Source organism: Myiozetetes cayanensis, unplaced genomic scaffold, assembly GCF_022539395.1.
Source record: "Myiozetetes cayanensis isolate MyiCay16 unplaced genomic scaffold, myiCay2020 scf1, whole genome shotgun sequence".
In the NCBI taxonomy this organism is placed as follows: Eukaryota; Metazoa; Chordata; class Aves; order Passeriformes; family Tyrannidae; genus Myiozetetes; species Myiozetetes cayanensis.
Genome location: NW_026086604.1, coordinates 127,350,518 through 127,371,377, shown reverse-complemented (window position 1 = coordinate 127,371,377; position 20,860 = coordinate 127,350,518). Strand labels below are relative to the sequence as shown.

Below are 20,860 nucleotides of genomic sequence, written 5' to 3'. Positions count from 1 at the left end.
ACACTAAACCACCTTGGTAAAATACACAGTGAAACCACAGTGTTTGGATTGGTTGAAAAAAAAAAGCCATTACTTTTATCCTGATATTTCTGTGACAAACCATGTCAGTATATATACTCGTATATCTAACCAATTATCTTTTCTTAATTCAATCTAATCTCTTTTGACCCAAACATTTTCATTTTCAACTGAATACAGCTGCTAGCTGGAGGATCTGGAGGCAGTTAATCTTGTTGCACTTAAACAGGTGCTTGAAATAAAATAGGAGGAATAAAAGGAAAATATTTTCTGGCAGAAATAATTTTATATAAATTTTATGTGTATGTATACCCACACACACAAAGATATACCTTGACAAAAAAGCCATTTGGAACATTTCATCTGGCCATCCAAGTGAAAAATTAAGTCTCCAGAAAACCAGAACAGGAAATACAGAAGTGAATCCAAACATCACAGATCCCTTACTTATAAAAAGATTAAAGTGAGTAGCTGGAGTCCATGAGAATCATTTCAAAACCAACCAAGCAATATCCTAAATCCAGCATGTAGTGTAGGAAAGTGCAGATGAGGTTCTTCAGATACCCTCATTTTTATCTTAACCCATCATGTCCATGTACTGTCACAGGCTCTGGTGCTTTCCTGAAGTGATTAATAGATACCCCATTCTAATTTCCCCCATTCTTATTTTGAACATTACCTCAGTTTCAAGCTGTTTGTATTAAAGAGAGGAAAATCAGTATCATCAAAGAAAGCTAGGGGGACTTTGCCTCTGTTCTTGACAATTTCTCTGTTACTCTAGGCAGTTTGGGAACACATCTATGTGTGGGATGATAATTTTGAGGGGTAAGATACAATTCAGACACCAAAGACAGCTTACTATTAAAGGTCCGTTTAAGAGACTTGTGTAAAATTTCTGATGAAGTCAGCTCTTACTGGGTACAGGTTAATGCAAATATTTTGATACTTGAAGGCAAAGAGTACCTGTGGTGGTGGAGAGACTAAATGTCTTGGATTGTGCACAGAATTATTTAAAAGTGCTCACCCATATAACCAGGAGGCCCATTCTACTGCCTCTGTGCAAGGCAATCATGGCCCAGCTGAAATTGCCAGTAAAATCTCTACTGCCTACATTTAGGGCAGGAATTCACTCAGAAAGATTAAAAATATGGATGACACTGTGTCACTAAAGGTCAATGGGACTTACTTCATCAGTGAAAATCACTTAATGGCCTACAGAAAAACTAAAGTTTGGATAAAAATTTGAATAATAATAAATAATAATATTAGATTTAGAGATGTCTCTTAAATATTTTTTTTTTTTTTTTTTTTTTAAATCAAGTACAAGGACACAGATTTTCAAAGTTAATTGCCCAAGAATCTTTCCAGGCACTTTTTATGTAATCGAATAGCTTGTGTGTGAAATCAAATTAAGGGGTCATACATAGGTATGTCACTGGTATTGTTCATCTGCAATGTGCCCTTTAAATGTGCTCTTCCCTTTGATTACTACTCCTCATTTCTGTTTGCCTGGATTTGAAAAGCTGGCCTTGGAAGCTTGAACACCTTTTTTTCTACCTTAAGATCAGGTTTCCATTTCAGCAGATTAATGAAATATTAATTTGGTGCTTTGTTGGAGATTGAGAAGCCACATCCCTGTTTGAAATGCTTTTTTTCTACCATGTGTAAGCCTAAAGCCTGACCTCTCAAAGTCAGTTCAGTGGGCTGATGATCCAGCCTTATATTCCTTGCTACAGTTTGCCATGTGAGATGTTATTATTTGTTTTAGTCTTCCTGCCCTCCGTATCATAGGGCTCAAAAAAGGGCAAATGGGGCAGAAAGACATCTCTGGGTCATTATTCTCTTATCAGAAGCAGCAGGAATTTGGGCATGGCTACATGTGTGTACCATGTTATTGGGAGAGGCTGGGAATGGACCATGAATCCATGTGTCTGTGTTTGTATGTACTCTCAGGGAGCTAATGATTGGAATCACCTCTGCTACTATATTTTAATTGTTACATCTATGCACTTTAGAAATTAAGATTTAAAACACACGTTTTCACCACAAAAAAACCACAAAGTAAGTAATTTTAACTTGGTAACTACCTACAACATTGAACAAATTTTGAATGCTCAGAGTTCATTACTGCATATTAAAAAGCTTTCCCATCCATCCATCCATCCATCCATCCATCCATCCATCCATCCATCCATCCATCCATCCATCCATCGTCCGTTATTTTAGGTGGAAATACAGATGATGTTGATACAGCAAAAGAATGCCTCATTCATTTATAAATATTCTTTATTACAGAGAAATAAATAATTCACAAATAATTCATAACTCAATAACTAACTCATTGTCTCAAAATGATTGATAATGATTTCTTCAGAAGAAAATTGTTTAAGTGATGTCCCATGCAGCAGTTTAGCAGCCGTACATATGATGTCACTCCTAAAAGTCCAAGTAAATGACGTCATACATACGACCACCAAGCCACCACGTGACAAATGACTGTTATAAGAAAACAAATCATCAACACAAGGAGGAAAAACAAGATTCTGATAATGCTGAAGTTCACTTTATACCTAGAATTAATAAAGGAATCTAGAGAAAACAACTTGGCTTCATTATTAAATTATACAGGAATGAACAAATACTGTCCTGGTTTCTGTAAGACAGATAACTGCTATTAACCTGTGCAAGACTGTGCCCATTTCTGCAAGAGAGAATCCAGATAAAGCAAGCATAAAATTCCTTCACTTTTTCCCCACAAGATATTGGATATGACGAACAAGCATCCCCAAATATTTTTCTTCTACCATCAAGGAGCTTGCAGGACACTAACTGTAACAATATATGACATTTAGGAAAAGAAGATATTTGTAGCTTTCTTTGCTTTTGCTTTTTTTCCTCCTTCCACTAAATAAAGTAATTTAGCAACATTTATTGTTGAGCTCTGTCAAAATATAATTCAAATTCTGCATGCTCTAACTTGATATTGATTTCAATAGCTCAAATGTACAATTCTTTTAAAACTGCTATGTGTAGTCATCACTTTGTGGATCACTAAGCTCCTGTTCTTCAATACATCACATCTTCAAGAGAGAGCTCAGCATGATTTAGACTGGTTGCAGAGCCTCTCTCATACTTTGAACTACTCTTCACAGCTGCTAATGTTAGGACAGAGAAGAAAACAACTGTGATGCCTTAGGAAGGTCATCAGTGTTTGGTACTCAGTAAATATAATCATTTCTATCCATTACAAAATGTGCTAGGAAACAGCAGACAATTTTTTTAGGGAAATACCACAACATGTCTTGTTTTACTTAACCACTGAATGTTAAAATTTTCCCGTATTCTACTATGTTGGAGCAGGATGGTAATTATCTCAGTGAGACCCCATACAACTAACAGGACAGATTTCGGCAGCTGTTTAAACAAGCACCATATTATCAGTCACAGTAGATGAAGACAAGACAGTTGTAATGAAAAGCAACTCACAAATCTTACAGTTCTTTGCCAGTGCTGCAGGATTTGCTCACATGAGCAAGCTTTACCTGCAGTTTAGCCCGATGCAAACTGTGGGCTTAAAGAAAGGCTGCAGAATGCTTCATGGATTTTTGCTGGCAGCCCTGATTATCATCTTGCAAGAGGCCTCTTTAGGGCAATCAGCTGCGCAGCAACAGCCTTATTTTTTAAATAAGCAAAGACATAATCACAATTTCCTGATCACCCCTGAAATCGGTTGAATAGAACAGAATACAGCATTTCTTTCTCAGGAAACTGAGCAGCTTGAGTCTCAAATTCTCACACTAATTCTCACCACCTTAAAATATCAGCAGATTGCTTTCCAGAGTTTTCTTGTGTGAGAACAGCTTCAGGACTTGTTAGTGGAAAAAGTGTATTCACAGCTTGAAGAAAACCATGATTACACAGGGAAATACTAGTCCACAACAACAGCTTCCAAAGGCATGGTCTCAGGCCATGAGATCTAGGGGGATCTCACCATTTAAGGCTGGGGAAGCCCCTGGGCTCCCAGTGGTGCCAGACAGCAAGCAAGTTCTGACAAAGCAAGATGAAGGAAGCTGTGACAGATCTTCAGCAGCTCTTCTGGATCACCGGAGGGTAGGACCTGCTCTGGACCAGATTCTGGAAGAGTTGCTATCTAAGTAGGAAAAGGCTGTTCTTACAGTACTTGCACCGACACGGGTCTTAGAGACTCACAGTGAGAGCTGAAGAGCTGGGCAGGTGGCAGGAGCCCAGGGCAGCACATGGCCCCACCACCCCATGTGAGGATCAAGTGGATACACCATGAGCAGCTCTCTCTTCTTGGTGGCAAGTGCTTCACTAATGAGTTCTAGAGATTTGAACTTACCATACTACAACTTTGTTCCAAAAAACACCAATTTGTGCAGTTACTGAAAATTACATTTAGGTTTTCATATAATTAATTTTCAATGTTTTGTGAATGGGAATTATTGCCAAGCCTTTCAGGAGCTGGCAAGAAGCACCAGACTCTGTACAGCTTTGTGACTGAGGCTTGGTAATAATTTGACAAATTTGGACCTAATGAACTTGCAGAATTTGTTTTTTACTCAAAATTAATTTATTTTAAAATACAATCTTGGTCTAATATACCTAATTGAAAATAGTGTGGCCTTCAGCTGCAACATTCACTTAGTCCTTACATCCACTTTGTGGATGGCTCCGGAAACAAAATCAGAATATGTGAGAAAATTTTCTCTATCAATCCTCATTTCCAGAGTAGGAACAAACTATCATTTGTAGGCACTAGATGACAGTTCTTACTTGACAAAATCATTAAGAGAATAGAAATCTCTTCCCTCAATGTCTGCAAAATTGATTGGTCACACTGGATGGGATCCAAACCTGCTTCCTCTTCCTCGTTCTCTGCAGTTTGATGCTGCTAGGCACACTGTGCTGATGCTCCATCTTTCTTGTGAAGAGAAATGTGCATTGAGATGAACTAATTGCTCCATCACAGATGGGTTCATGTACTTGAGGAAATAAATCTCAGTCACATTCTGTGGCTCTCAGTAATTGCCAAAAACTAGAGAGCATCAGGCATAAAGGTGAACTAAGACATAATGAACAGTTAAATTTCCTTATGATGTTCCCTTTGAAGGGTAGCGAACTATCTGGTGATGCATTGTCCTGCATCCAGAAGCAAGGGAATCCATCATAGAGGAAGGCAATAAGTAATTAGTTCTTCCTAAATTAGATTTTGGAACAACTGTTGCTTCAGTTCTTGTTTGGCAAAGGTGAGACCTGTGTCATTATAGACCTGTCCACAGAAGTGCTATTTATTCTACACAAAAAATGGCATACATAAAAGAGATGGTTTGTATTGGAAGGTACCAAAACCCCATGGTGACAAGTCTAAAGGAGATGGTGGGGAGGAGGTGTCTGTGCACACCAAGTAACTAAGGTCTATGACAAAACATTCAAGGAGAGATATGAGAAGAATCCAAGGAAGTCTTCTGCAAAGCACTAACACTGTATATAGGACATGAAGTGTTCCAACACTGAGAGTGTGTTAGAGAATCACAGCTACCCTAAGAAAGGAGATTTCAGGTAATATATGCCCTACTCAATATTGGTGATCACTGCAGGGGGACTGGCACCTTACAGGGGGACAAATGATACAAACAGAGAGACTGGAGCCCAGAGGAGAAACACAAGGACCCCAACAGGTTGTGTTGCTTTGCAACAGCTTGCAGTGACCAACTGGGAGTGCAGGACAGAGATGAGATGAGATGATGACCGAAAATCATCAAAGCCATCAAAGAAAAGAGATCTGGAGGATGGTTTGTGGGGTGAGCAGAGAACAGCGATGGAAGTTCAATCCTGTGTCACAAATCACTTTAATTATTATATCTTCCTGAACCTCAGACAGCGGCTGACATGTTTCACGGGTCTTGGAACCAAGGAGTGAATAGAAGAACCAACAAAGTGGCAACAGAATCTTTGGAAGAGAAAGACACCCTTTATTCACTATAAACTAAAAATAAAATATAAAAAATGAATGTTTCCTATCAGCTACAGGTGGGGAAATCTCTGGGAAAATGACTGGTGCCAAATACTTTTCATATTTGCTCTAACAGCAGTGTTCTGGTAAGTGTCATCAAGGAAACAGAGCTTGTTTGTGATCTAGTTCTATGAACGTGACTTCTCCCCTATCAAAAAATAAATTAATCTAAGAGGTATCGAAGTAGACCATAGCATGCCCACTGCAGTGGCAAAAGAAGCACATAGAGACTGGAAGAGTGAAAATGAAGAAAATTTGTGCTTAATTTTTCCACTGAGGTCAGAAGTTGAAGAGCCCTCTGGTGCAAAGATAGGGATACAGAGCTCACTGAAGAGTTCTTTAAAGAAATCCTAGCCCAGGACTACTGCAAGAATGTGCACAGAACTAATGTTGCAAACATGCTACATGAGTAAGAGATTTAAAAGATTTGGGGACAACAGGGCAAGGATTAGCCCAGTCCTTCCAGGCTGACCTACAAATCCATACTGTAGGTTAAAGTACCTCAGGTGCTTGGAAATGCTGTTGACAATTTTAATGATCAGAATATTTACAGTCCTGTCACTTGACTGGGAAGAAAAATAAACTGGAACTTCTTCTTTATTCAGCATTGGTTTGTTATAGGAAGAATTGCTGTTTTATGTCAAAGCCCCTGTCAAGCTGTACAGATCAGCTGGAATTCAAACCCAGAAGGAAGCTGGTGTCTCTCAGGCTGTTTGTTACAGACACCTCTGACCATGGGTGATTTCCTAGCCAGAGCATTGTCACATGCAACCTTGAAGGATATGTAGAACAGCCTCAAACAGTCACAAATACCAGAACACTCATCATATTATGTGATTTTGTGAGGTACACAACCCGATAAACAATCCAGAGACTGCAGTTGCTAATTTTCCCCAACATGTCTTCTAGACCTGTCTCTACAACATAGAAGTTGTAGTTTGTCTCACACAACAACATTAAGGAAGTTTTCAAACACTTAAGTTTCCATGTCACTGCTATGTTGTAGCCTGTAAAACACAGAAATGAAAAGTCACATGCATAACCTTTAGATTTGCAGTCCTGTCTCACCAGGAAACAACGATTTCAAGTCCAAATTTTTATGAAATAACTTATTTAGAAACTTTATTAAGCTTATTTTGAAATTTATCAGGAAGGTAACTCATTCTTTCACCTGTGCAATGTAACAAATACAACTCAGTACTCATTTTTCCAAACATCACTACAAGTTTGAATTTGGCAGCTGTTATGGGCACTTCTGTTTTCTCATACTTACAATTAGGAGGATGATCAGTAAGAAGCAATTCTGGGTTGTTTTTCTCATTGTGGAATCTTCCTGGAGAGACACGTTGCAGCTGACCCTTCTGGGAATTAAACAACAAAAACAAAAGCAGTATTGGACTTTAGCTGTTCTGAGAAATTCCTTGTCTTTGCACAGGAACATCTTTTTAGACTTAGAGTGGACCTTCTGTGTGTGTATGTGCACCCCCAGCCTTACGTGTGCTCCTGTTTTATCTAAGTGGAGTTTGGTACACTTTTAATTTAGTCTCCTCTGTGGATCTCTGGTGGTGAGACAGATGATGTGGGGTACAGATCCACGTTACTCCACCACCAGCAGCAGCTCTGGGTTAAGTTATGCATCTTTGCCAGATGAGGCTACCTTGGTTGTCCTGATTCAGGTGCTTCTAACCTGCACATACAGCTGCAGACCTATGAAGAATCTGGATCTTTTAAACATGACTGACAAAACCCAGAAAGGTCTGGTTTGCTGGTAAGTGGAATGACAGTTCAAAAGGTATATTTTATGGGACTAGAGAGAGAGAGAGAGGTTGGGTAACCTCTAGCTAGGTGAAGCAGGTGGGGCAGGAAAAGAGAAACTAGGAACAACACTGTGGGATTACATGCTCCCTAACGTAGCCAGTTTGGCTGGGCTCCATACAGGCACACAGCAGTGTAACCCTCAGGCTGTTGAAAATTACTGCTTCAGCGCAGAGTATTGGAGAAGTGGAGGACAGACACAACGCCAGAGGCTTGAAGGGAACTGGATTGGCAGCTTTTGTGCTTTTCTATCTTCTTCCTAAATCAACACCCACCTGGCCTTTCTGGGAAAAATATCCAGGGGCCACCAGGTATAATTATATTGCTTCACTATTGTAAGAGTTCAAGCAAGCAAAGCCTTTTGCATTAACACATTATTTTATCACAGTTTTTATTAAAACGCGTCACGCCTTCTGATATCCCACAGGCCACTAGTGGTGCACGGGCTGAACAACAAACAACATGTGGCTGAGATCACCTTCAGTCACAGTAACACAGTGGGCACTCACACACCTTCATTTTTCAGACAGCTGAAAAACTAGGAGTAAGGTGTTTTTTACCTGGGTAAACAATCCTGTGAGCACCCTACACATCTGAAATCCAAACATTTCATGGGAAAAAGGCACACTGACTTGGATGCTTAGTCTACTTGACATATAGTGGACAACACAATCACTTGCGTAGCATTTTTCTCAACAACAGCTTTTCTTATCTTTAAATGATTTGGAAGGTCACCCATTTTCAGAGGGGAAAGGAAATATTGTCCTCAACTAATGCAGAAATCTGTAATCTCAAAATGTAATAAAGGTGTGGCACTTCCACTTCGACATAACACATGTGATCCAATAAGATCGTTGCAGTCATATGTCACTGAGAGTACATAAACCACAAAGTTATGGAAAAAGGGTTCAGAGGTTTTGCCTCTAATAAGAAGCAGCTTTACTACTGTCTGAATCTTGCCAGAACTATTCTGGTGCCAGTGGTAATGTGACATGTAAATGACACAGAAATAATATGCAATTACGCTGTTGGCCACAGACTTGCATTTGATCATCAATGGCAGACAAATCAATTGAAGCAAAAAATTGGACAGCTAGATCAGAGATCAAAATGCCTGCAATTGTCTGCGTATTCTCCAGGCTATTCACTGCAGTGTGTATCAGTTCAAACTGCCAAAAAAGATTAATGAAGAGCATATAAACAATGGCTCTTGGTCAGCTGTGCAGTGACCAGACATACAAGCATTAATAACAGTGTTGATGCAGTTACTGTACTGCAAAGTGCTCTGGTGTAAAGCCAGTCTGGTGGGTGCCTCTATTCTTCTTGCTAGCCTCACCTCTGCTGCATCTATAGGGATTTGGTATAAAGTAGACAAAAGAGGAACTTTGCCTTGCAAACTGTCAACAGCTTTAAAATACAAAATGCTTTCCACTAATGGCACAGATTTTGGCCCAATATTGCAACCTAGAAAGCATAAACAAAATCAGTATCAATTGAAGGTGCCTGTGATGCGTCTGCTTCTCCTGTACTTTGTGCTGGCAGTACTTGCAGAACTATGTTGGGTTACAGCTGTAGATACGTGTAAATCTTATCCTCTCGGGGTTTTGTGAACATTTGTTATTATGTACCAAAAGAGCTATTTAAAATGCTTCTTGCTCCTGTCTTTCCCAATTAAAATAAAAAGCCATCTGTAGAGTATTTAACACATTATTTTCCCCTCTGTTAACTGTGATGACTGTGCCATATGATACTACATATGATTAAATGAGTAAGAATCATTTCACCAATTCAAATCATATATATATATATAACTTATATAGTCTTGTTATTTTTAGTCTTTCTTCTTCTAGCCAACTCTAACCACAGGAATGGCTGACATGCCAGACAAAATCCAGCACCTTTTTTAATTTCTCTTACACAGGAGTCTTTTCCAGTGACGACAATTTCAACAATTGTTGAACAACAGTATTTTATCAATCAAACTATAAAGCCCCTGACTAAGAAGTGTCTTTTCTCTACTTTTGCCATAAGACTAGCCCATAACACTACAACACACTTGGGTTAGCATCAGTACTAGATCAAGGATGATGATCTCATTGAAACTGGAAGATACACGCAGATGCAAAGTGTTGGTCAATGGGCAGGGCAGAAAAGAGGGGGGCAAAAAGACTCACACAAAGGACAACCCCAAGAGATGGACTCTGTCAGCTTCAGGACAGAGGAAAAGACTATCATCTCCACGGCTCTTTCCCCATCTCCAGGCATGCAGGTTCAGGTGTGACAGTACACTCCATGGACCATGTTTTGGGATCTTTTGTGCTAGAACTATCTCTTTTTTACACCAAGTGACACTACTGCCCATAGGCAGCCTGCTTGCAGCTGAAGGAAGGCTAGAGCAGCCTCATGGAGAGCAGTAGTTGCACTGGAGCTGCGCCATCAGGACAGAAAATCAGAACAGGGAGAAATTAGAAATTAGTCTGGTCCTTGGTGCCTTCTTACACCATGATTCAACACACAAGGGCTGTGGTCCAATGGAAATAACCATGGAAAGCATTGTCTCCATATCTTCTTCTGGCTGCTTGGTACCACCTGACTTGTGCTACCGCCACAGCGACAGCGTATATAGGGTCACACTATGAAAAGGTCAGGAAATTAGCTTTCAGCTACACAATTTTAAATAGAATACATGTTTTGCCATTACAGATGGAGAAACAATAATATGTCAAGCTGTTTTAACCATAGGTGTTTTTAAGATGTTTCAAGGTATGCACGAGGTTTTCCTGAGATGATGCTTATTGCAATAAACAACAGGAATTACAGATAACATCTCATAGTTCTTGGGATCACTGGAGCTTATACAAGAATGATTGTTATGGGGATTTCATACAGTTTACAATGACCCCAAAATTTGTTTCATTTGGTGAAGTTCCCAAGCAGGTCTTTTAGGTGCTTTGCTGATTTTCCTGTTCCTATATTATTTAGCCTTTCTCTGTAAGTCCAACAATGTCCTTCTTTCATGTTAAGATAACAGTGTGCTTTGTGCACTTCAATTTTATAATATCCATATATAGGGATTAATGATGAGCACATTGCTAAAGCCTAGTATTTTTCCAAGATTGTATTAATTCTTCACCCTCTGTTGCTCACAATAGTTACATATAACATCCCTGTCTGTTATTTTAACTAGAACATTGTTCTTTCTTTCTCTGCAGTTGTAGCATATCTCATTATGTGCTATGGTATTCCTCCTGCTTCAGCTATTATAGTAATACCATTGACAATTTGGGATTAGTCCTGAAGCTTATTTGAGCATGAACATAACATCCTACTTAGTAATGACATCTCTTTTGTCTCTGTCCAGATCTCTACAGGTGTAGTACTATGCTGAACAGGGCTTCATTACAATTACCACTGGGTTACCCAGAAGGTGGGACAGCCCTCCCTGCCCAGCCATTTGGACAGGGTCAACCAGGGGAGTCAAATTTAGTCCAAAAGGAGAATGTAAGGGGGAAGATTCAAACGAGGGCAGTAGAGCAACATATATCTTCCAAGTTCTGAAGGAAGAATACAAAAGAAAGGCCTTTTTGGAGGAAGAACTGGAAAAAACTTCTTCTTTAATTATTCTGCTCTGATAAATCTGCAATGCCATCTTTCACAATAGTGCTGACATACCTTTGGAAGAAGAAATGGTTTTAAAAATGGTGTTTGAAACGAGAATCTGAAGAGTTAAGTACTGAAGTGTCATGTAAAAATCTCTTTCTCACTGTGCGTATTACACTCAGACACTTTGAAACTTCGCCTGTGACCTCCTCATTCAGATGCAAATTCCTTAGAGGGTTTTATTTCCACCCCATGCAGCTTTCTCAGAGTGAACAGCTGTGTACCCACCTCCAACCCCAAGGTCTCTGTGCTACCTTACCCAGATAAGGGTTGCAGACCCTCCTGGGAGGTGCCTTGCCAGTCAGAGCACAAGCACCAACCTGCTCTGCCTGCACTGACACTGGACTGGGAAACACAGGGCAGAGACATCTGAGCAAGACACAAGCAAGCCAGTAGATCTTACTGTTGAGCATTTAATGTATTTGGATCCAAGGAGGAGGTTGCAGGTCTGTTTGTGTAGCCAAATGCACAGACAGTTTTGGGGAAAGTATTAAAACTGGCCCTTCACTCCCAGTGGGATATTTTACCCTGGGTTCCTAATTTAGGCTACTGCTTTGGAAAAGGAATGAGCTGTACATCACACTTCCAAGCCCTATGCAGACCAGCACTGTAGCTGGAGCCCCATCAGGCAGATGAAATGCCATGAGTGTAATCCTCACACGAGAAGGGAATAGAGTCAGCCCCTCCTATTTCCTTAGCATTTTCTTTAGCCATTAACCTGCAATGGTCTTCAAATGTTTTCAACTGGCACCAGGATCTTCTGGCATTTCCAATGGAAATAGTGAACTCTGCTCAATTCTTTCTCACATACCAGAAAACTGGTGATTGTCGGTCCCAGGCAGAGACATGGACCTCCCTACCGCCTCCAGTCAAGCATTCAGGAAAGTAAGACAAGTCAGAAGACATATCTATGTCTTCTACTCCTGTACTTCCTATGGCTCACCTTTATAAAGTTCCTTGATATTTTGTCTAAACTTCCTGAAGTTTTCATATGGAAATCTCCTGAGAAATACAAATTCCAAATTCTCAATTTCAAGTGTCAGGCATCTAAAGGCACTGTTACATTAAAAATGCAGGCATCTAGGACATTTGCTGCTTATCTCATTCCTTTCAGCAGTCTTGGACAGCCAAACACAAAGTCGTGGGTTGACTACTCAGTTCTTATTCAAACAGATCACCATTAATTTCTATTAGCTTGCCTGCTGCAGAAGGTGAACTGTGTCTTCTAGAGCTGAGTCTTTGCTGTGTTAACAAACTGAAACTATCAGCCATGGCAAATAGGTAATTTCAGAGTTACACAGACCAAATGACCAAATAAATCTACTTTATTGATTCATTTGGATTACGTGGGAGCTGCAGTGCTTGATACTTCATTTTTCCATTTAAAAGCAGTCAACAAGAAGGGGCTATTTTACCTTAGGTTTCCCTTTAACCAAATCCTTTCCAATAAACTGAACAAAATAGACAGAAAATAGCTACAAACTTACCTGTGTCTATTTTTAAGCTAATCATAAAGCTTTGAAAGCCTCCACACTACACATCTGGAGAAGGATCATACATACACTGTGAACATACACACTACATAGAAAATTGAAGATTGTGGTTGTTAGACTGCGTACTAAAACAGAGGCAAGCGTACTTTGAAAGAACAAAAAAAGCCAAGAAATGTGCTTTGAGTAAGAATTATTTACCTGGGACTCTAAAGCCAAATTATCCAGAAGATTTTCAGAAAAGGCCGAACTTTTTATGAAATAAAAGATAGTAAAGCATTAAAGGATTTAGAGGAGCTGCCAGCGGTGCCTGGGGGCCCCTGGGAGGTTTCCATTACCTAAGGAGGGGAGCTGAGGTAGCTGGCTGAACACTGGTACAAATCCCATTAGTATTACACATAGGTATGGATGGATTTAGTACTTCTGCATCCTCTAACTGGGGTGATTCCTACCACATATTAGTAGCCAAAAAAACCCCTACTTTTTCAGTACTTGGGAAGCAATTCCTACTTCCCCTCTTGGCTGTAGGTCAAGGGGTTTTATTAAGTTTAAAAGCAAGTAAAAGTAAAGAGAATTTCAGGAAGAGACTAGTAAAGTATTTCAGGGGATTTGTTGGTAGACAATGTTTGAAATACTCACACAAACTGGATCGTGTAATTTCTTTCAGCAACTTTATTTTTTATCTTTTTCAATCTCTGTCATCTCAGAAGGTGTAAAGCATGAAGTATTTTAGCCCACAGTGCTAACAGGAATATGCAAATAGTCGCATACCAAGCCCTTCTGGAGTCTGGCATCTACAGTACTCTGTACCTTGTTGCACTTCTCTGAATTTGGTAAAATCATTGTGTTTTAGCCAGAAATAGTGACTGAGGGACAAGGTTTTATGCCTCTACATCACAGGCTCTTATGATAGAGTGGTGAAAGGACAGGGGGTTAGAAATCCATAGTTGGGAGGAGATAGTTAATAATAACAGTGCATCTGACCCAATACAGATCAGTTTAAGCTGTTGTGGAATTAAAATTAAAAGAAAATTGATCTTGGTGCATTGACAGCAAAGGAAGCAACAAGGTATGTAATTACAGTTTTACTTGGGCCATAATGTAAAACAGAGTGGATCACACTGTGACTCTGGAAAATGAGTTCATCATCTTCTATCACTATTCAAAGGGTACACTCTTAAAATAATCTAATTGTAACAAAACAATGAATGAAGATTGAATTGATGAAACATAAGAATTAAGTCAGGCTCTCAGCACCCATCAAAGTATCATATAGTAGTCTGAATTGAAAGGGACCTTTGAAGATCATCTACTTTCAACCACCCCACCATGAACAGGGACACCTTCCATTAGACCAGATTGCTCAGGGTACATCCAGACTGGTCTTGAACACTCCTAGGGATGGGGCATCCAAAACTCCTGGGCAATCTGTTCCAGGGCTTTACCTCCCTCATGATAGAAAAATTCTTCCTGATATTCAATCTAAATCTACTCTCTTTCAGTGTAAAACCACTGTGCTTTGTCCTGTAACTACAGACCCGGTAAAAAAATTTGTCCCCATCCTTCTTGTAAGCCCCTGTTAAGTAGTGAAAGGCCACAATAAGGTCTCCTTGGAGCCTTCTCTTCTCCAGAATGAACACCTCCAGCTCTCTCAGCCTGTCTTCATAGGAGACAATTCCATCTCTCTGACCATCCTCACGGCCCTCCTCTGGACCCACGCCACCAGGTTCACATTATTCTTACGTGTGGGTCCCCAGAGCTGGATGCAGCACTCCAGGTGGGGTCTCACCAGAGTGCAGTAGAAGGGTAGAATCATCTCCCTCCATCTGCTTGACACACTGCTTTTGATGCAGCCCGGGAGAAGGTTGGCATATCATATTGTTCATACCTGATGCTGAAGGGTTTTTTTTTTTAGTTTTTACAGTCAGATTTGAAATACTAATGTTAAATATAAACCATACATTTGTGAAGGAACACTCAGGAATTTACTAGTTCTGCTTTCAGTAATGGATAACAAGATAAAACAGGCAATATTTTAAAAAAACTTTCTAAATGTCAGTAAATGTTACCATGTTAAAGTCAAATATTTTCAAGCTACAGAACAAAGAAGCAGAAAGCTCTGTAACAAAGCAAAGGAGTAAAATCTATAGCAGAGCATTCCTGCTATTCTAAGAGTGCTTGAATAATGGGACTAAATGAAGCAGCTTTGGCCACTGGTCCACTACTTGACAGATGAAAGCAACCACACTGCAGGAATGCGTAGTTCATTACTGAACATTCCTGAAAGCAGAACACTTCCTTACCATTTTGCTACACGGAGAGTCTGTGGTTTAGCATGCCACACAGTAGCACAGTATAATTTTCGCCTTTTAGGCCCAGCTGTGAAAGGTCGTTCCCAAAGTGCTTGCAGTTTCAGGGGGACTTTGCAGCAGCGCTTGTACAAAGTACTGTAATTATCTAGTCTTGGAGACGCTGCAGCTTGAACATAGCCAGAAGCTTGGGATGAATACTACCCTGCTATAAAACAAAGATTTCAAAGGAGTTGCATACATTTATGTCAGAGTAAAATCTTTTGCATAGCCTGCAAAATTAAAGCAGATCTTTCGAATGAGTTTCTCTCTCTACCTCTCTCTCATTATTTTCTTTTTTCAGAGGAAAGGTTTTTACAGTCCTCATCACCTGCAAAATAACCTTTGAGGCTACGATTAATAACATGAGTATAATTTACAGTGAGAATTGTGAAGAGTAGAACCAAATAAACATTGCTAAAGAAACTGAAACACACTGTCAAAACTCTAAGGAAAAAGCCATATCCATGGTTGCCTTATAATTTTAACTAGACCAGCATCCCGAATGTACTGTATAAATAGCCTAGGTTTTATGTACAGTACATGTCTGTCTATGTATTTAAAAATAACCTAACAAGTCCTTGAGTTCAGTGGAACAAGAATATGTGACAAAGCAAATCTGGATGGACTTTGGAAACACTCATGAAGAGTTAGGGAGAAGCAAGAAAAACTGCAGGATACAAGTCGAATGTACGGGTATTCCTTTTCCCAATTACCAAATTCTTTCTCTGTCACATTGGAAGAATCTTCATGTAAGTGGATGCATGTAACCTCATACATGCCATTCTCCCCTCTTGGATGAATAGTTGTTTTGATCAATACTTCCCTGATAATATATTAAGGTTTTTGTTTAAAAATTTTTCTTTCAGCTGCAGCACATACTGGAGAGAAAAATAGTTACTTAATACTTTTTGCGGCCAATTCTCTCTCAGATTTCCATTCAATTCTTTCCCAGGCAAACTCCCACTGGTCTTTTTTTCCCCCTAACTATACATTCCTATAAATTATTTGAAGCAAGTCGATATTTTATGGGGTGGGCAAAACCCCAAGAAAAATACTATACTTTCTTATTATGTCAATGCTTTTATATAAATCATATAAAGTGTGAAAAATCCTGTGAGTAGATTGTTTTAAATAAAATGCACATGACATACATTTAAATCGTTTTCTTCCCACTTGGCAGCAGAATAGCTGATGTTACAGCTGGATGTAGATTTCAATTCTGCCCCAACAAAAATGAGCCTGTGTGGAAATAATGCATTTTTCTTGAGTCTGGTTCTAATTTTATAGCAGTTCTGCTAATAAGGAATAGAAATTTTGATTGGAAGTCAGAGTATGTCAATGCTGATCTCTAAGGGCTGTATATAACATGGTATTTTAAATACCATAATAGGAGACAAATTTTGGGACATGCAAACCCTCTTGTGACAGTCTCTGAAGAAAGCTTTGTGTGCCTATGGTCATGGCTACCTTTTAGAGATACACCAATTGGTATACTTGAGAGAATTATTTAGCTGCCAGTAAATCTTGTTTTACCTTTGCTCTTAAATTATTGTATCTAGCACAACACTGATATTTCTGTATCACACCTATACTACAACACATAGAAAAGTGACCCAAAGCTGTCACTGCATTTTAAACTATTTTTACAATTGATCTAAAGATTAATAAAGGTAAAATAATGTAATGACTGATGCAGATATAAGGAAAGATGTGTAAGTTGGTAAAAATAAAATTATCTGCATCAGTTATTACAGATTAATTGAATATCACAGCTGTAGTGCTTGAATACTGTGTTGTCTCTGATAGGAATTATGGCATCCTTATTATAAAGGCTTAGATTGAATGTAACAGTTTAAATTTCCAGTTTCAATTAGAGCAAAATCTACACATTTCTTATTATGCCATTATATATTAATTTCAGAAGTTCAACAGGACAATTTACATATCGTAAATTACTATGAACTGACATTTAATCACGAGGTAGCTATTAGCCCCTAAAAATGCTGTGAAAGACTTCCAGACTATTATACATGAAAAGAGGCAGGTGAGGCCTAGAGTGGACACACACATGCTTAGGATAAAATAGAGGGTAAAATGGGTCTTTGCTGAGACCTGCAGAAAGAAGGTTAGTTTTTTTCTTCATGGTTCCTCTTTTCATCTGCAAATTAGAGTAGATTAGCAAGAAATACAGATGGGAGAATGAGAATCACATGAACAGTGAGACAATCCATTACTGGTGTAACTCATTTATTCTTAGAAAATTTTATAAAAAGCCTTGGTTCTTTGTCCCAGACATCCTTCCTGGTTTGCAGTCTGGAGCCCGGGGGTTCATCCAGGTGTCCCAGAGGGATAAATAACTGAGTCACAGTCAGATAAGACACAATTTACTTGCAAGAAAACAAGACCAGGAGTTTGCTAAATTAGATGGTGGCTGAAACATGTGAATGTGCCTTGTGAACTGAAAGGTCGGTCATTACTTGCTAACAACATTAGTGTTGACCTTTCAGGGACATCAGCTGCCAGCCATGCAAATGGAAGCTCTGGTGACCTCTTCCTCTGCTCATAAATATTAATAAGCAGAAGAATTATCAGAATGACTTGTGGGGTTCAGAGTCTCAGCAATACCTTTCATAGATCCTAAATACATGTGGTTATGAATGGCCAGGCACCTATCACAGAAATTTTATTGGAACTCCAGGATTCAGGTACATGGAAAACCCCTTTATTTTCTGGTAGATCTGTAATGGACGTAATATTTCCAAAAAAAACCCCAGAAATGGTGAAGCAAGAAGAATGCAGTACATAGGAGAAACAAGCCCTTTCATCACAACCTTACGACTCAGGAAAAGCAGAGCATAATCTTTGGATCTGTAGGTCTCTCCATCCTTACGCTAAGATGATGTATCATGAGTACGTTCCTGAAGAGTTAGTGAAGCTCTGCTTGTATTAAGCTGTACTTATTGAAGGTCCCTTTCTATCCTGCAATCTGAGGACAACAATGAGAATTTGAGTTCTCACTGCTTTCAGCAGAAGCTGTGATACAGACATAAAGCAGCAGAACTGCTCTTCTGGGAGCCCTGGCTTTTCCTTCTTCCATTACATGTGTTGAGTGGAGTGCCAAGACAGCACTGGGAAGCTAACCTATACAACTTGAAAAGGAAAATGGCATAGCTTTGGAATGATTTGTTGTCGCTAATGTTGGCTCTTCAGAGCCTGTTAAATGCTATACCAATTTTTTTATTGGTCGCTTGGTAATGTCACTGTCCCATTTGATTATTTGAATCACAGTACTGTGATTATTTTAAAGTTAATTTATCTGATTTTATTCTCTTTTCATGGGTTATTTTCTATGTGATACTCTAGTCAGACAGAAAACATGTAGCCTAATTTTGTGCTGGACAGGGCACCGGTGGGGACCAGGGCCTGCTCCAAAGCATCTTATTAGCCAAGGCCAGTGAGATAGGCTGTGGGTAAAGTATTGTGAGGTCTGGCTCTCACCTGCTGCACTGTTAGGACTGAAATCTTCTTGGGCCATTGCAATTCTCAAGCAAGTCAAAGCTCAATTATGATCACTTATAACATAATGTATTTCTTAAGGATATCAAAACTAACTCTAAAAGCTTCCTTATGCCAAGGTTTGCTTTTGGTAAAATCTTGATATACACTGGCTAAAGCCTGTCTTTCGTAGAATTTTTTTGCTGGGTCTGCTGAAATGAATTTCTGGTTCCATTACCCAAAGAATTCAGAATCAACCCCAAAATGATAGCTGAAGTCACTGAGGACAAGCCTCCAAGTTTTGAGTCAGCTGAAAATACAGAGTCAATTTTCCTTTCTGAGCACATCCCAGACCCATGCATGTGCCAGGGAGTTGTTCTTCAATTTAGCCTATAGAGCTAGAACCTGGGTGCTTATGTAACATCTAGGCTTAGGGTTGCCCCAGACCTTTCTACCAAATCCAGCTCCAGAGACAAAGGATAATCTGGACCACAAATGATAAAGTTAAACAAGAAAATAAATGCATCCAGTATAGCAGCCTATTTGTAAGGTTTTTCAAAATAAAATCCTGGAAGTAGTCTGTACTTCTGAGCAAGATTTTTCCTGTTACCCCACAGGTTGCCAACTGGCAATGAATTAAAAGACCTGAAACTTCAGAGTCTCTATGTTAATAACTTCAAATATCCATCCATGATCTAAAGCTTCATGTGGAAAAATAATACATGGTCTCTTCCATAAATTACATTGCCAGACAAAGGGCCTTCATATGGAAAGTACTTTATACAGCAGAGAGAGGACAAAAGGGAAGCGTATTTGGATGAGCACTGAGATTCAGAAAAGATTTCTAATGGCTTTGGAAAGAATTCAGTAGTCTTTTCAACAGCTGCTAGAGCTGACCTTGCTTGACATCCTGACTGTCTCACTGAATCCAAATGTGTGTGTGCGTGTGTGTGCCTATGTGTATGTGTACAGGCTTCTGCAGAGCTATATAAAATCTCAAGATGTATGGAATGTAACACAGCCTAGCTCTTATGAGATCTGTAGAGATCATGTCTTGAGGCTTTTTGCCCTTCTGGTGTTGATTTTGACCTTCATTCAATGGAAAGAGTTCAGGTTTTTATTTGCTTATAAGCAACTTGGAGCTTTTGCCTAAAGCTTGCCAAGCATTTGTCCTGATGAAGCACTTGACCTTTCTATGAAGTATGTTTTTCAGGCACCACCAAATTAAAAAGTGTCTCAAGAATACCTTTTCTCAAACAATTGAAATATTTCTAATTATGTCTGCATTTTGAGTTTTGTACACCGTACTCAGACAGCCACCTTCACCAAGGTTGTGAGAGGCCCAACTCTGGTTTTTAAAGTATGGTTTTGCATATCATATAGCTCATTTATTGTACATGCACAAGCAAAAATGCAATGTAAAAGCTATGTATTTTACTTGTGGACTGCAAACAGCATCTGTGTATTTTTTCTTTATTAAGATGAAAGTTTCCTTAATATTTTAATTATTAAGTTCTTTCATTAATTCAGTTGTTATTTGTACATGCACAATACCACTTGTAGTCTCATTCACTGATCCCATTTGAGCAGCTGTTTCTCACAGTTACAAGGAAAAGAAAAAGCAATGCTTTAATAGAGAAAGACATTACTTTAAAACAACAAATGAGCTCAGGAGAAGGATTTGCACTGGAAAATAAAGTTGTATGTTTGCACAGCTCTGTAGGCTGGATCTTATAGTGAATGGATAGTCTCATTTGGGATGGAAGGAATGGAGGGTTCTACAAAAGCAACCTTTTTGTAGAATGAGTCTTGCCAAAAAGTTGATATTTCAGCTGTGATCCTTACTCTTCCTTTATAAGAGCACAGTTCACAGCAAAGACACAAGTAGCAGAACTTGCTTTTTCACAGCAGTATGTCCTAAAACTTCTTCTTCCAGACCTTTTAGTCATAGTTCCCTTCCCTGTATTTAGCATGGTCCCACTATCCTGTACTCCCTT

The 20,860-nt window shown here is 39.2% G+C and overlaps 1 protein-coding gene across 3 annotated transcripts in view; it reads right to left on the bottom strand.

Annotated features, from left to right (window-relative positions):
* The window catches only part of CALCR (calcitonin receptor), a 158,039-nt gene that overhangs the window by 58,197 nt on the left and 78,982 nt on the right, over positions 1-20,860 (bottom strand). For all 3 annotated transcript variants that reach the window (XM_050314687.1, XM_050314702.1, XM_050314695.1), the window contains one exon: positions 7,326-7,413. In XM_050314687.1, coding sequence (XP_050170644.1) covers positions 7,326-7,413 — 88 coding nt within the window. The remainder of the gene's footprint in view (positions 1-7,325; positions 7,414-20,860) is intronic.